The following is a 17,839-nucleotide window of genomic DNA, read 5'->3' as shown; positions in this document are numbered from 1 at the left end:
GATAGGTCATATAAATTATTTGAGTGCTAGGTTGATTAAATATCTTATCCTTCTCTTTCATTTTTGAAATGTATCGATTCATACGGAATTGGACATCTACAATATGAATAGATATCGATGTCGGGGTTCAATAACCAATTATCTTTTCATTCATGAATAGCATGAATATAACCATACCGATAGATTGGTATTGATGATATTGGTTGGGTCGAGCTGGATTTGAACCAGCGTAGGCATATTGCCAACGGATTTACAGTCCGTCCTCATTAACCACTCGGGCATCGACCCAGGAACAAGACAGTAATTGAAAATTATTTAGGATACCTAACGAATGGATCATGGTACCCCCAGGGGAAGTTGAATCCCCGTTGCCTCCTTGAAAGAGAGATGTCCTAATCCACTAGACGATAGGGGCCACCAATCTATTCTTTATAATATGAAAGTGATCGGGAAGTTGTCAATAGTATGACTAGAATTCTTGGTTTCCTCAAGTTTTTTTTCAATAAACTTGCCTATCGATAAAATGGAGTCCCTTCAAAAATTACTTATTGCAACTAAAACAACTCTAAAGCAATTTACGAAATCTCTATTTGTGATCCATCGGCCCAGTTCCGATAAAAAAGACTTTATGGACTCAAATTATACAAAATGTTTCATGCTTGATAATTTTAATCATTTTAATAGTGAATGGGGCTTATCGTTCTCTGATCGAAGTTATCCGGAAAAGACTCAAAAAAAGATAAATGGGTTGGTTGGACAAAAGATCGATCCGTATGTTACAATCGGATCGTGGCGGGTATAGTTTAGTGGTAAAAGTGTGATTCGTTACATTATCAACACGAATAATGGAAGGATCTTTTACATGGATCTTTGATCCATCTAAATCTCTATTTCCAAATAGATTCAAAACCTCCCCTATACCATCCATCCAGAGTTCATATGTTACACAACTTCATATACTTTACGTTCCCATATTAGAGTATAGTGCTTCACTTCTTTCCATTAAAACAAATGCCCGTTGGTGTTCCAAAAGTGCCTTTCCGAGCCCCTGGAGATGAAGATGCAACTTGGGTCGACTTATACAACCGACTTTATCGAGAGAGATTACTTTTTTTGGCTCAGGATATCAATCATGAGATTGCAAATCAACTCATGGGTCTCATGGTATATTTGAGTGCAGAAGATGCAAATAAAGATATTTTCTCATTTATCAACTGTCCCGATGGATCAGTAATACCAGGGGTAGGTCTTTTCGATATGATGCAAGCAATAGTACCAGATGTACATACAATATGCATGGGGGTAGTTGCTTCAATGGGATCTTTCATCCTAATCGGGGGAGAAATTCCTAAACGTATAGCATTACCTCATGCTAGGGTTATGATCCACCAACCTGCTAGTTCCTATTATGATGGATCGGCTGCAGATTTTCATAACGAATCGAAACATGTAACGATGCTTCGCGATTACATAACCAAATGTTATATAGAAAGAACGGGCCAACACGGAGAGGTAATTCAACGGGACCTAAACAGAGATGTTTTTATATCAGCAACAGAAGCCCAAGCTTATGGCATTGTTGATGTCGTAGCGGAAGGTTGATCTCATAGCGGAAGATCCTCTTTTTAATTTATTTTTATAATGAACTGTAAACTGTGATCTCTTTGTTCCTTTTCAAAAAAAGGGGGGGGGAAGTGATTCATTTCATAATCACCTGATATGGTATGGTTAGGATCAATCCGAACCAGTTGATTCCTCATACAATACAGCTAGAATGCCCACTATTCAACAACTTATTAGAAATGCAAGACAGCCAATAGAGAATAGAAAAAAATCTCCTGCTCTTTGAGGATGTCCTCAGCGTAGAGGAGTATGTGCTAGGGTGTATGTGTGACTCGTTTGGATTAGAAACTTAAACAGACTGGGAAATTCTTACAACGGAATAACAGAAGAATTTTCCCGCTGTAATCAAGTAAAGATCCATCATCTAACCTTACCGGGGATGAAATTTATGATTTCCATTGGTGCAAATCCAATCACCTTGATGTGGGATGAAAAGCAATTCCTCATTGGTAGCGAATGGTCATCAATCCATTGAGCGGGGAAATCATGCAAATTGAAGAAGCATAAAGTTTATGCTCATATTGCCACAAGAACGGAACAACAGGGTCAGCTACCTGGCCAACCCCAGAATTACATGTCGTTACTGTATTAATAGATCTTGTAATGAGAGTATTTATTACTTAATGATTCAAGAGTAGAGCTGGGGATGGTAAACCGTACAAGTTACCGATAACATACTCATCTCATATTTCGGAAATGAATAAAAGGCTCCGGCATATAGAGAGGACCTTACCGTTGGAGAAAGAACCATAGAAACGATGAAACCCATGATTTTTTCTCATTCTCAGTACAAGGTCTCAGTCCTTGCCTACCAGGAATATGCCTATCCAAAGGGAATTATGGTTGGGAAGGTTGCAGTAGCAAAAGCCATTGGAACTTTTATTTTCTAAATAAGAAGAACCAGTGTTATTCTCAATGGACCAAACAAAACAAATGACTAACCGAGAAAAATATTAGCGATTCATGAGAGTAAACTTCAATGACCAGAGTGAAACGTGGATATATAGCTCGAAAATGTCGGAAAAAAATTCTTGCATTTGTATCAGGCTCTCGAGGGGCCCATTCGAAACTTTTTCGAACTGCTAACCAACGGAAAGCTAGAGCCTTAGTTTCCACCCACCGAGATATAGGTAAACGCAAGAGAGATCTTCGTCGTTTGTGGATTACTCGGATCAATGCAGTAGCTCGTGCCAATGGGGTTTCTTATAATAGATTCATCCAATATTTGTACAAGAGGCAGTTGCTTCCAAATCGTAAAACACTTGCACAAATCGCTGTATTAGATAGTAATTGCTTTTCCAGCATCTTTAACAACTTATCGTATGATGAAATAGGTTAGGTATAGATGAAATAAATAGGTAAAGATGGAATGGATAGAACAGATTCTCCCGGAGAATTCCCTCCGGGAAGGTCGAAATATTGAAAAGTTTTTTCATATTGGATTGGAAATGAACGAAAAGAATTCAATCCAATTCTTTTCCAAAAATGAAATCCTGTTGACTTTTTCAACAATAGACTCAAGATCTGCATCTTTATCGAACAAATATTCCAGCTCCAATTTGATTAAGGAGTAGGCTTATTTCCCATGGATCAAATTAGTTTTCATTATAAAGAAAAGGTAACAAAGATAAAATACGAGCTCGTTTAATAGTGTTAGTCATTAGACGTTGTTGTTTTGAAGTTAATATATTCACTCGGCCGGATAATCTTTTTCCTTGTTCACTAATAAATCGACTAATTAGGCTCATATTTTTATAGTCGATCCGATCTCCTGACCTAATAGGTGACAAATGTCTACGAATTGGTTTCAAATATCTACGAATTGGTTTCAAACGTCTGCGAATTGGTTTCAAATGTCTATGAAAAGATCGCTTGGGTTTATCCATAGTTTGTTTCATGAACCTTTTGAATACTATTTATTCCAAATCTTTTTAAAATATTGTTCCATTAAAGATCTTGTTGAAATACCATTTCTTTTTATATCTGTGATTTATTCCTATCCATGGGTAGGAGTAGTATGTTTAATATCTTTTTTTTATCTCTCCATGAATGGTATGCTTGTAACAATAGGGACAAAATTTATTTGATTCCAATCGAATAGGTGTATTGCGTCGATTTTTCCGAGTCGTATATCTAGAAATCCCCGGGAATATTTTATAAACACTATCTTGGGTACAACTAGTGCACTCCAAAGTAATTGTTACTCTTATATCTCCGTTCTTGGCCATAAACTTACTCTGAATATTGGGTTTTGCTTTTCGACCTCAAAAAGAAAAAGGGAAAAAGGGATAGAAGTTGATAGCCGGAGATCCTACAGTGAAACATTTGAAAGTAAAAAAATGATTGATTAGGAGTGAGTTTTCAGTTTTACTTACAAAATTGAATGTGGAAAGAATATTTAGATCGATATTTCTACTTGAATTCTACCCCCTTCCAGTCCTAAACTTAGATCCTTTTTGGGGCTGAATGCACTAATTTCTCCAAAAGGTAGGAGAAGTCAATCTAGCACAATATTTTTTCCCTTGGCTTTAAGGGGAGGAAAAAAATTAAAAAAAGGAAAGAATAAGAGCATCTGGAAAAAAACGATTGATTTCTATCAATAGGCCGGCTAAAAAACTGACGCATAAAATAGCTAACACAGGCGCTGTGGAAAGATAGGTCTTTAGATCTTGCATTGTAAATTCTCCTTATTGATCATAATGTGTAAGTGATTCAACCGTATCAATAGTTATGAATCCTAGAGAAAACTCGGAACTGATGAATATATATATAATGTGATCCGGGCTGTGGTCCTATTTATAGAAAAGGAAAAAGATGTTTCATCACCATAATGAATAGTGATATTCTAGATAATATACCCTACATGTATAAAGTATTTTCACTCACGAGACCGAAGAGAAATGAAGGTGGAAAAATGTGGGAAACATATTTCGAATTCTATAAAATAAAATGAAAATAACATTGTCTAATGATTAGAAGGGATGTAGCGCAGCTTGGTAGCGTGTTTATTTTGGGTACAAAATGTCGCAGGTTCAAATCCTGTCATCCCTACCTTTCCCTTCTTTTCTATGGAAAGTGTTATGAAACCAGCTCACAAAAAGATAGAAAAGATAGATCAATGCCTTAGAATTCAGCCTCTTCAAGGGGGAAACCTCCTTTACATTACATAAATGAACAATTCTTGGATGATTCAAATGAAAAAACCTCCTTTCTATATATAGGAGTCTAAGGAGTCACATTATAACCCAGCCGACCTAACAATAATAATATAAAGCCACAAAAATAACAATAGAGGGATTCTATGGGGCACAGTAATAAAAATATGGGCACAATAACGGCACAACAATATTAATAAGGGATACAACTACAATAGTAATGGGGTAATCACTAGTATTATAGGATCCTATCATGCCCCTCTCCTTCAAAAAAGTGTTGTCCTCAATGCTTGAGTAGTTCTGGATGCTTCTGTATAAAATTCTCATCCTCCCATGTGGAATCTTCAGCGGATAAGTTCTTCCACTTGATGAGATACTCCGAAATTGATCGATTTCGTAGCTGTCGAGTTCTTGTTTCTGTGACTGCTTCCGGTTCCAATATAGTTTTTCCTTCCTCGTCAAGTTCTAGAAATATTGTTTGAACTGGGAGCTTGTCGCCTATAACCTTCTTTAAACATGAAACATGGAAAACTGGGTGCACTCGAGAAGCTGCAGGAAGCTCCAATTTGTATGCCATAGTACCAATCTTTTGCAACACCTTGTACGGACCATAATACTTTGGTGATAATTTATTATCCTTCTTAGCTTGCTTGAGGGACATTTGTTTATATGGTTGTAGCCGTAGGAATACCCAATCACCTACATCAAAACTTCTTTCACTGCGATGTTGATTTGCCTATTGTTTCATTCTATTCTGTGCCAACACAAGGTTATCCTTTAAGAGTTGGAGGACTTGTTGTTGATGTTCAATGTGATGTTCCAATGCTTGAACCTTAGAATTTTCTCTTAAATATGATGTGATGGATGGTGGCTGATATCCATAAAGTGCCATAAATGGGGTCATTTTTGTTGTTGTATGGAAGGAAGTGTTATACCACCATTCAGCCAGAGGCAACCATTTGACCCATTGTGTCTGTTTATCAGATACAAAGCAACGAAGATATCCTTCCAAACATTTGTTTACTATCTCAGTTTACCCATCAGATTGAGGATGATAAGATGAGCTATGAGCTAACTGAGTACCAAGACAAGAAAATAATTCTGTCCAAAAATTTCCAGTGAAAATGGATCTCTGTCACTTACAATAATCTTTGGGTTTCCATGTAGCTTTTGAATTGTTTCCATAAATGCAGTAGAAACTGTATTGGCTTTAAATGGATGTGATAATGCACAAAAGTGTGCATACTTGGTAAGTCTGTCAACTACCACCATGATGACACTCTTTCCCTCAGACTTGGGTAAACCTGTGATAAAATCCATTGAAACCTCCTCCCAACGTTGGCTTGGAATGGATAAAGGTTGTAATAGACCCGGGGTCTTAATTGTTTCAACTTTATTTTGTTGGCAAACCAAACATTCCGCCACAAACTTTTGAATATCTGATTTAAGGCCATCCCAAAAAAATCCTTCTTAACCCTGTGGTAAGTTTTTAAAAATCCTGAGTGCCCTCCTAAGGGAGAAGTGTGCAATTCCATAAGAATCTTTTGTTTGAGTTGGGAATTCTTACAGAGGTATAAGCGATCTTTGTACCATAACGAATCATTTTTCCAGCTAAATGTATCAGATGTACTGGAATCTTGTTGTAACTTTCGAATAAGTGCCCACACTTCTTCGTCATTCTTCCATTCCTCCCTTGCTTCATTTATCCAATCTGGTTGGATAATAGAAATGGCGCACAACAATGCTTCCACATCCTCATCCTTTCTTGAGAGTGCATCTGCCACCACATTTTGCTTCCCTTTTTTGTAGATGATTTCAAAGTCATAACCCAACATCTTTGTGACCCACTTTTGTTGCTCTTCAGAGGATAATCTTTGTTCTAAAAAGTATTTAAGGCTATCATGATCTGTTTTTACCTTGAAGTGTCTTCCCATTAGGTAGGGTCGCCATTTCTTAAGTGCATGTAGTATTGCCAACATTTCCTTCTCATAAATAGCTTTGTGTAAAAACTTTCCCTTGATTGGACGATTTCAAAAGCAATGGGTCTTTCATCTTGCATTAAAACAACACCAATTCCATTTCCTGAAGCATCACATTCCACAATAAAGGTTTTTGTGAAGTCCGATGTAGCTAAGACCGGTGCTTGGCACATTGCCTCTTTAAGATGTTCGAAGGCCTTTGTTGCTTCTGGAGTCCATGAAAATGCATCTTTCTTCAATAATGTTGTTAGAGGTGTTGCTATTCTCCCATAATTCTTAACAAACTTGCGATAATACCCTGTCAACCCGAGAAATCCTCGCAGATGCTTTATGGATGTGGGGATTTTCCATTCCTTAATGGCTTTAATTTTGCTAGGGTCTACCTTAACTCCTTCATGAGATACAATATGACCCAGATATTCCACCTCTTGTACTCCAAAGAAACATTTGGATCTTTTTGCATATAATTGTTTCTCCTCCAATAGTTGTAGCACCCTGTCAACATGTTCAACATGATCCTTCCAAGACTTGCTGTAGATTAGTATATCATCAAAAAATACTAACACAAATTTTCTAAGGAAGGGTTTGAAAATGGAATTCATCAAACCTTGAAATGTAGAAGGTGCATTGGTAAGGCCAAAAGGCATGACCAAAAATTCATAATGACCCTCATGAGTTCTAAATGTTTTTTTTGGAATGTCTTCAGTCTTCATTCTGATTTGATGATATCCTGAACGAAGATCCAACTTGGTGAAGTAAATTGATCCATGCAATTCATCCAATAATTCATCAATGACAGGAATGGGAAACTTATCTTTAATAGTGAGCTTGTTGAGCTCCCTATAATCCGGACACATGCGCCATGATCCATCCTTCTTGTGCACCAATACTACTGGAGCAGAGAAAGAACTTTGACTAGGTTGAATTATACCAGCCTCTAGCATTTCTGCAACCATACGTTCAATTTCACTCTTTTGGGCATAGGGATATCTGTATGGCCTGATGTTTGGAGGAACACTTCCTGGAATCAGATGAATAGCATGATCATGATCACGAATAGGTGGGAGACCTTTGGGAGTCTCAAATACCTTGGAATGATTGTCCAAGACTTTTTGGAGATCTGGAGAAATAGATGATTCCGATGTGGAAACATCTAGTGAACATAATTGTGCAATTACACCTCTTTGTTCCTTTTTAAGAAGCTTTGTCATACCGTTAGAGCTGATTATCTTTCATGGTTTCCCTGCAATACCCCTTAATTCAACTTCCTTTCCTTCTGCAGAAAATTTCATGAAAAGTTCTTGAAAATTAAAAGCTATTGTACCCAAGGATTGTAGCCATTGGACTCCTAGTACAACATCAGCACCTCCCATTGGAATGGAAAGCATTGGGCTAGTCAATACATATTCTCCCATGGATAGCTTGATATTATGGCACTTTCGAGAGCAATTTATCGTTCCTCCATTTGCAATCATCACTTGACACTCTGGTGCTAGATATAGGAAGCAATTCAATTCCTTTGCTACCTTACAATGAATAAAATTGTGGGTACTTCCTGAATCAATCAACACTATTACCTTTTTCTTCTTGATTTGTCCTTCTATCTTGATGGTTTGAGGAGTGGTAATTCCAGCCAATGCATTACAAGATATGGTTGGATTCATTTCTTCTTTATCTAGGCTTTGTTCCTGGAGTATATCCTCTTCCTTTGACATTTCTTGCTCCTTTTATTCTTCCTCTTCACAATCTATGTAGAATAATTTCTTCTCAGCACACTTATGACCTTTAGTATATTTGCTATCACAACTGTAACAAAGCCCTTTTGCTCGTTTTTCTTCCAATTGTTGTGGTGTCAACCTTATAGGTTGTGGAAGGGTAGGGGTAACAACACTTCCATCTTTATAGTTGTGACTGGTATGCTTGCTGGTTGCCATAATTTTGCTTTCCATTTTTCTTGCTAACCTGAATGCCTTCTCTAATGAATCAGGTTCCCAAAGGCGAACATCATGTTGGATATTATCCTTTAAAGTCCCTATGAACACATCAATCCTATGCTCCTCTAGAATATTTTTTACCCTTATGTTCAATTTTTGGAACTCCTCAATGTGCTCCATTATTGAACCCTTTTGTTTGAGACTTATCAATTGGCTAAAAAAAGTGTTGCTTTTTGTATCCTCATAATGTGCTGTCAATTCTTCCATAAAAATTGCCCAAGTGATAATTTGTTTACGAGAGAAAAGCCATTGATACCATACAAACTGATTTGGTTCCAAATATAAAGTTGCAATACGTACCTTTTGTGTGTTTTGCACATTATTGATATCGAAAAATTGCTCCATCTGTAATATCCATGTTGCGGGATCCTTGCCATCAAACTTCCTCATATCAATTTTTGGAATATGGTGAGTCTTCGATCCAACATTAGAGTCTATGGAATCATGATTAACATTTCTTTTGTTCTCATCATGAGTTTCCTTTACTACCCTTTCACCATTAGTGACCATTTCTTGTAGAAACTTATTCATATTTATCAAACGCTGCGCGCTCTGGCGATCCCGCGCCCTGCTGCGCCTCTGACCTAACCCCTCTGCGTGCCTGTGCCTGGCAGCGCTACTGCTAGGCTGCATCCTCCCTCTGTTGACCTCTCTTCTAACCTGGGGCCTCCTGCCCTGTCTTCCTCTGGGGCCTTCTGCCCTCCCCTCCCTCTAGACCTCCGATGGAGCGCCTTCTGCGCTGCTGACCTAGCCTGCAATGGATCCTCCCATTCAGGATCAGGAAGATCTGGAGAAGACTTTTGCCTCGCTCATCCAAGAGAACACCTCGGAGAAAATACGTCCTACAGCCTCAAAGTTTATCAAGAAACTTGATGAAATCCCGGAAGTCTCGCTCCCTCCCGCCCTCCCGAGGAGAGCCGCAGTTGCCTTGGCATATCGTGGCTTGGTAGGCCAGTTCACGGGGCTATGGCCTTCTCCCCGCACAGTCCAACGTTGGGTAGAAAGGAACTGGAACTCGATGGTCCAAGGAAAGATAGCAATAAGGTTCTGTGGGAGGGGGTTTTTCACCTTCCTCTTCGAATCAGTGGAGGATCGTAATATCATCTTCAGAAACGGCCCCTACTTTATGGATACTAAAGGCCTTTACCTTAACAGATGGACCCCTGACTTTGATCCTGAGATGGATGTTCCCAATGCTGTCCCTGTTTGGGTTCGTCTTCCCCATCTGCCTCTCCACTGCTGGGGAGATGAATCGGTGAAAGCTATTGGGAACGCTGTTGGGAAATATATCGATAGATCGGAACCAAAGGAGAACATGCACGAATGTGCACGGATATGTGTAGAATTTGATCTGGGAAAAGGGTTACCGGAAGCAATCAAACTTAAAGTCGACCAGTGGACGCACATACAGCAAGTGGACTATGAGCAGCTGCCTTTCAAGTGCAAGGTATGTCACGAATACGGGCATTTTGCTAATAGATGTAGTAAATCTAAATCAATAGATTCTGATAACAATGTTGAAGCTCCTGAAGAAGCATGGGAAATAGTCAAGAAGAAGAAATCAAACCCCCCTCCAGGAGCATTCTCAAAGCCCCCATATGAAACCCCCATCCCCCCCTCCCATCCCTCTGGATCTGGCCCTTCCTTCCCCTCTTCCTCCAATCCTTTCGAAACTCTATCTGCAGAGGAACCCCCATCCCCTCCCCCTTCCCCGAGAGGCCCCAAGGCAACTCCTCCCTCTCCCCCCCAGACCTCTCCTCCCCCAACAGTTGAAAGAATCCTAACAAGGAACAAGTCGAAGGAAAACAACACATCCACTGACCCTCCCAGAAAAGTTGGAAGGAAATCGAACAAAGAGATAAGGGATGAGAATGCTGCAAAAGAAATGGCCACAGGGACCCAACAGCCAATGGATACATATCTAGATAAGACCAAAGGAAGTGGAGAGAAGATGAAGGAGAAAAGCGGGGCTTACAATAAACAAAGTAAATGATGAATTTGGTCTCTTGGAATTGTAGGGGGATGGGCTCCTCCCTAAAAGCTAATGCAGTCCGTGACCTTCTTAAATCAGAACATCCAGACTTTCTACTACTCCAGGAGACCAAAATCACTGAACAGGAATTTCAAAACAGCATGAAAAGAAGCAGAAGTTATGAAGGAATAGCCCTGAGCGCAGTGGGTGCTTCAGGAGGAATAGGAGCAATTTGGGACAAAAACAAATGGAAACTCAAAGATCGCAGGCAGAATAGATGGTGGATAAGACTAGATATGCAAAACATAACCATGACAGAAGAATACACAATATATAATGTCTACGCTCCCCCCCACTTCAGAGAAAAATCCTCTTGCTGGGAGTCAATCACCTCAGATCTAATGACTGCCCAGGGAAGGAATATCTTCCTGGGAGGAGATTTGAATTTAATAAGGAATGCGGAAGATAAGATGGGAGGGAATTTTTTTGCAGACCCCTCAAGAGATGCATTAGAAAAAATCATCCAAGCTCACAGTCTCGTTGACATCCCACCACAGAATGGGTGGTTCACTTGGTCAAACAAGAGAACAGGAAAAAATAACATAAAAGAGAGGCTGGACCGTATCTTGGTTCAAGAAAGAATCGTGGCTAACTTCCCAAGGATTCAAAGCACAATTATACAAGGCTATATATCAGACCATAAACCAGTGGCACTGCATTTGGTCAAAGGGGAAAATATGGGACCAATTCCCTTTAAGTATAACAGAGCATGGGACAGCAGCGAAGATTTCAGAAACTTGGTAAAGGATAACTGGGCAATAGAAATTTCAGGCTCCCCTCACTACATCTGGAAAACCAAGATCAAGCTCCTCCGGACAGCCATCAAGCAATAGGCAAGAAAATACGCAATAGAGGAAGGGAGAAAAAAAACCGATCTACAAATGAAACTAGCACAGTGGAACCAAGAAAAGGAAAGAGGCCAAGACACAGAAGAAGACCTAAGGAAAGAAAATGAACTGTATAAGGAGTTGTACAAACAGAACCGAATGGAAGAGGAAGAGCAAAGGCAGAAATCACGATGCCTTTGGCTCAAATCAGGAGATAAAAATACCTCTTTTTTTCATAACAGCCTCAAACTAAGGCAAGCAGGGAACAACATTGGAAAAATAATAGTGGAGGGAAGAGTCTTAACAGAGCAAGTGGAAATCAAGGAAGCAGCGTCTCGACATTTTCAAACTCTTTTAAAAGCTGATCCCCATTACTTGGAAAACCTGGATTTCCTCAATATAATTGAGAACAAGATCTCAGAAGCCCAAAATGCAGATTTAGACAAGGAGATCACGGCGGAGGAGATAGAATGGTCAATCCACAGCATGCCTTTGGACAAGGCTCCAGGCCCTGATGGTTTCACAGTGGCCTTTTACAGAACCCATTGGGAAATTATCAAGAAGGATTATATCAGAATGACAAAAAACTTCTTCACAAAATGCAAAATGGGCAGCAGCATCAAATCCTCCCATCTATCTCTTATCCCTAAAGACCCAAATCCTCAAACATTTGATAGATTCTGCCCTATATCCCTGTGTAATGTCTCCTACAAAATCATCACTAAGATCTTGGCGAACAGGCTTAAAAAAACCCTCCCTTCCCTCATCTCCGAGAACCAAGGAGGCTTCGTCCCTAGGAGACATATAACGGACAATGTCATTCTCATCCAGGAGTCAATCCACAACAGCATATCTAGAAAGGAAAAGGGCATGATCATCAAGCTTGACATGGCGAACGCCTTTGATCGGGTTAACCATTCACTCCTTCAGGCAGTTCTAAAGAAATTTGGCATCTCAGAGTTCTTCATCAGCAGGGTCATGGAATGCATTTCCTCCAACTGGACAGCTCCCCTCATTAATGGTAGGCCCTGCAATGCCTTCAAAAGTTCAAGAGGCTTGAGGCAAGGGTGCCCGCTATCACCCTTTCTCTACATTATCATGGCTGAAACTCTAAGCTTGCATCTGGAGAACAAGCGCAATTCAAAGGAAATAACAGGGGTAGATATAGTCCGAGGAACCAAGGGGATTAATCACTCCCTTTTTGCAGACAATACTCTGTTAATTGGTGGTGCCTCAAGCCTTATGGCCCGGAGGTTCAAGAAAACATTGGACCTCTTTCTCCAAGCCTCTGGAGGTAAACTAAACAACAACAAGTGCATGATCTACACCTGGAATGTCCCAAGATACATAACCCAGAGAATCTCCATAATCATGGAAATCCCTGCCCAAGGGATCTGGTCCCATTTTATGTACTTGGGGCTTCCATTAGCCAAGGAAACAATCAAAGCTGAGATTTGGGCTAAGCTAATTGAGAAATTGAGAGGGAAGCTTCAGAGCTGGGGAGTGTATTGGCTTAATTTGGCGGGCAGAACAATTCTCATTAAGGCCATACTTTCAGCCCTTCCAATCTATCAATTTGCCACTACTCTCGCCTCGGCAAGCATCCATAAGCACATGGAGCTGATTATTAGAAGCTTTCTGTGGCAAGGAGGAAAGCAAGACACAAAAAAGTTCAGCTTGGTAAAGTGGGACAAGGTCATTCTTCCCTTAGAAAAAGGAGGGCTCGGAATTAGAATACCAAGACTAGCAAACATGGCTATGGGCTGCAAATTGGTATGGAAAATTCTCAACGAGAGAGGAGCCTGGTGGACAGAGGTCATCAAGAGGAAATATCTGAACGGGGCCAACAACAATATCCTCTCAGAAACCATCATTGACAGACAGTGTACACCTGTTTGGAAGCTGATCAAAAATACTCTCCCTCAATTCAAATCCTGTATCTCAAGAGCTCCGGGCAATGGTAGAGATATCAGTATATGGGAGGATAGAATAATGGGCTCGGAGGCTAGGGAAATGCTCCCTAAATTCAGGCCCCTGCAACGGTGGATGGCAGAGGCAAATCTCAAAACTCTTTATGATATCTCTCTCTGGGAACAGAACTGTTGGATAGGCTGGAGATCTTTCTCTCTCCCCAATGATCTCAAGAACCTCTGGTTCGATCTTAAGACTTCGCTCATTGGCTCAGCCCCCACAAACAGAATGTCGGATGACAAGTTTGTTTGGGACCCTAATGGGGGCAGCTACACGGTCAAAGAGGGCTACAAAGCACTTCAAAACGCCTCAGCAATAAACAACTGGCCACTTCATAAAGCAGCTTGGAGAACTGAATGTCTGCCAAAGGTAAAGCTTTTCAATTGGACCCTTCTGCATGGCAAAATTCTCACCGCGGAAAACCTCAGGAAGAAGGGCATTCATGGCCCCTCAATCTACTACATGTGCAGGGAGGCGGAGGAAAGTAGTAACCATCTTTTTACAGAATGCCCCTTTGCAAGATCTTGCTGGAAACTCATCACCAGCCCCCTAAGCATTGGTGATCTCCCCAACCAGATCACTCTCCTTCAGAAAAGTTGGGGAAATAGTTTCCCACAATCCAACAAAAGCAAGAACCTAGCTAAAAGGATATGGAATAGTATTCCCTCAAATCTCTGCTGGCAGATATGGATCGCCAGAAACAAGTGCATATTCAACAACAAGAAGCCAAGTATCTCTAGCGCCCTGGCTAAAACGATTGCACTCATTTCAGAGACCATCGAAGCAAATGGTATAACTCAGGCAGACTTGGAATTGACAGATGCAAGTGTAAAAGAGTGGATCAGCAAATTCAATTATGAAACGAGAACTCAGAAAAAAGCAAACACAGGAAGAGGAAATTTGGACTGGAAGTTGAGAGGGACTAAGGAAGAAGTCAAAAATTGGATACAAAAACAAAGGAGACCCACCCTCCATTTTGATGGGGCATCAAAAAATAACCCGGGCCAAGCGGGAGCTGGTGGAATCATCAGAGACTCTCAAGGAAAAACCATAGTTACATTTGAATGGGGTTTAGGCACCATGTCAAATAATAAGGCAGAGGCATACAGCCTCCTTCTGGGGACCTCTATTGCCAGAAAACTCGGCTTAAAAAACCTTCTTATCATTGGCGATTCTGCTATCATCATAGCGGCCATGACATCAGGGAAAGATTTCAAGCAAGCGGCCTTAAACAGCATCAAAGGTAGGATAATGGAAAACATCAGGAGTCTCAGCAGAGTCACCTTCAAGCACATTCTAAGAGGAAACAACATGGAGGCAGATGAACAAGCAAATAAAGCTACAGGCAGACAAACAGGTCAGGTCAAGGAGAATGACACAGTTTATGAGAAAGATATTCCCTAAGCAGGCCTTCCCCATCCCCTCACCCCAGAACACCAGTCACCTCAGGCACCATCCCCACCGTATCTGGTCCTTCCCCAAATCTCCCTTCTCACCCCCAAATCTCCTCGACTGCCCAACCTGGTACCAACGGAGAATAAACCGCCCTCAGGATCTGGCTCACATCATGGAGTTCTGTCTCATCATGAATCATCACCTGATCAGCGCAGTCATTCTCAGGATGCGTGATCGTGCCCATCCCCTCCGCATGCTCCCCGAACGCAGCCAAATCATTTCAGAGGTTCTCTCCCCTCCCAAGAACAGATCCTCTCAGAACCGGTTCAAGCATCTGCGGATCCTCTCTGTTTCTATATATTGCAGTTTGGTCCTCTGTAACTTCACAGTTCGTGGCATAGCAAGGCATCTCCATTGTGATCTCATCAAGCGATGGCATCATTCTGAAGTCTCCATCTCTCATCGGGATACAGAGCTCCGCCCCTCGCTCCTGGTAACTGTTGGTTTATGCTCTGTCGTTTTATTTACAGCTGACTTTTTGTTCCTTGATCGTTGCAGAGCCTCTGGTATTTCCTCGCAGCCCATCCACTTCATTCCACAGCGCTTTCCACTCCTTTCATCTCTGTTCTACCTCCTCTGTAATATCGCATCTCCTCCCGATACTCCCCTTCTTCCAGACTTCCACCTCTCTTCTCATATTTCAGAATCTCTCAACCAGTCCAGCAACATGGCGGATCAACAAGACCAGCCGAACGCTCAGGAGCCAGCAATCAATCCAATAGACAGGCTCTTCAACAACGAGTGCACCATGTGCAAAACTCACACAATCATGATTAACAGATTTGTCAAGCATTTTAATGATCTGAAGGAAGATTATGAAGCTGATAGTCGATCGAAGCGGAAGAAACTGGAGAAGCAGAAGGAAGAGATTGAAAATCTGAAAGGAAGGTGCGGCCACATGGAGGAAGCCATAGAGCAGATCAGAGCCCTTTCCCAGAGCTATCAAGCTGAGGCCTCTACTAAAGCTAGTGCCAGGAAAGATCCCATCCTGGATGATTCGGTCACACAGAAACTTCCTTAAAAATTATGGTCTGTAAATTCTGTTGGTTAGGTGGTGCTTTTGTTAGGCAATATAGCCGTTTTCTCTTCAATATCAGTCATCATAGAGGCAGAATCGAGGAAAATGGATCTGCGCACCCGGTTTTGATCCTCTTCGCCCAAACCTCCGATATCTATGTACTAGAATTATGCTTCTGAGTTTTATAATACAAAAGTAACCGATTATGTTAAAAAAAAAAAAAAAAACATTCATATTTATCTTCAATTCTTCCATGTCTGTCTTCAAATCTATCTTCAAATCGTCCATCTTAGCTTCCACGTCATTCATCTTAGCTTCTACACCTTTCTTTAAACAATCCATCTTAGCTTCTACGCCTTTCTTTAAACCATCCATCTTAGCTTCTACATCTTTCTTTAAACCATCCATCTTAGATTCTGTTCATTTTTGTGCAAGTGACACTTGTTGCACTTGGTCTCATAATTTTGATATATCATGTTGCATTTCTTTCTCTTCTTCATGAGTCATGCTAGAGCTTTCAGGTTGCCTACTAGGTGTTTGCATTTTCTTTCCTTGGGGCATCAATTATCGATAATAATTCTTTACTATGCACTTTCAATTCCTTCAAACTAATTTTTCAAACCAAGCTTATGCAAAAATTTAAAAAAAACTACACACCTTTTTTCACTTTGTAGGAGCCTGATATTGAATCTGATCTATCTTTGTAATTTCGGATCATACAGTTATGAAATTGTGATCTGTAGTAGCCCTCTGCTTCCTCTTTCCAATGCCACCAGTCTGATCCAAATTGGATTCTCCAAGAAAGAGTTATGCACAATCTCCCACAGTGACCTGATTATAGACTAGTTCAGTAGAGCGAACTTGTACGACGTGCCACGAGTCACTGTTTCGACTTTTGGCTCTGAAAAATATATACAAGAAACTAAAGTCCGTCCTCTTTCTGTACCTTCTTATGAAATTTCAATCCAATGCTCAAAAAGAAAGTTATGACGATTTTCCCTAGGTCACCTGTTTGGAATGTAATTCAGGAGTCTGCAAAAAGACCAATTTCCTCATATCATATCCCCGCAAATATAGTACAAAAAGCTCTGAAATTCGGACCCAAGATTCAACGCGATTTCTTCTCAAATGGGATTTTTTTTTAGCTTTTGAAACGTCGTAGAAAAAAAGTTATAGCGAAAATTCCACGATGACCTATTTGGAGCAGCAAAACCCTAGAATCCAAAGCTCTGATACCAAATGTTATGAAACCAACTCACAAAAAGATAGAAAAGATAGATCAACGCCTTAGAATTCAGCCTCTTCGAGGGGGAAACCTCCTTTACATTACATAAATGAACAATTCTTGGATGATTCAAATTACAAAACCTCCTTTCTATATATAGGAGTCTAAGGAGTCACAATATAACCTAGCCGACCTAACAATAATAATATAAAGCCACAAAAATAACAATAGAGGGGTTATATGGGGCACAGTAATAAAAATATGGGGACAATAGGGGCACAACAATATTAATAAGGGATACAACTACAATAGTAATGGGGTAATCACTAGTATTATAGGGTCCTATCAGAAAGAAAGGAATGAAAGATCATTTGATATCGATTCGACGGGAACATCAAATAATTGAATCGTATCAAATGCGAAAGAGTTTTGCTCTAAGAGTATCAACAAAAGGTATTTTTCCTTCATCTCCCAATATTAAAGAAAGCGCTCTTAGTTCAGTTCGGTAGAACGTAGGTCTCCAAAACCTGATGCCGTAGGTTCAAATCCTACAGAGCGTG

General features: G+C 40.4%; 1 protein-coding gene and 2 non-coding genes across 3 annotated transcripts; 2 read left to right on the top strand and 1 right to left on the bottom strand.

Moving 5' to 3' along the window:
- Positions 1-204: 204 nt before the first annotated feature.
- Positions 205-288, bottom strand: TRNAY-GUA (transfer RNA tyrosine (anticodon GUA)). Its single transcript has one exon. It is a non-coding gene; the product is annotated as a tRNA-Tyr (tRNA).
- Positions 289-11,664: 11,376 nt separating this feature from the next.
- LOC149173908 (uncharacterized) lies at positions 11,665-14,985 on the top strand. The gene has a single exon (XM_089426870.1). It carries the CDS (start codon positions 11,665-11,667, stop codon positions 14,983-14,985), a length of 3,321 nt encoding a protein of 1,106 aa, XP_089282996.1.
- Positions 14,986-17,765: 2,780 nt separating this feature from the next.
- TRNAW-CCA (transfer RNA tryptophan (anticodon CCA)) lies at positions 17,766-17,839 on the top strand. Its single transcript has one exon. It is a non-coding gene; the product is annotated as a tRNA-Trp (tRNA).

The sequence above is a fragment of the Pinus tabuliformis genome, chromosome 4_2 (assembly GCF_031772625.1).
Source record: "Pinus tabuliformis cultivar Carrire ecotype Pingquan chromosome 4_2, CPIR1, whole genome shotgun sequence".
NCBI lineage: Eukaryota > Viridiplantae > Streptophyta > Pinopsida > Pinales > Pinaceae > Pinus > Pinus tabuliformis.
This window is presented reverse-complemented; position numbering and strand designations above follow the sequence as displayed.

Excerpts from the sequence above, each read along its gene's own strand:
- LOC149173908 (XM_089426870.1), top strand. The coding sequence starts at position 11,665 with ATGAAACTAGCACAGTGGAACCAAGAAAAGGAAAGAGGCCAAGACACA.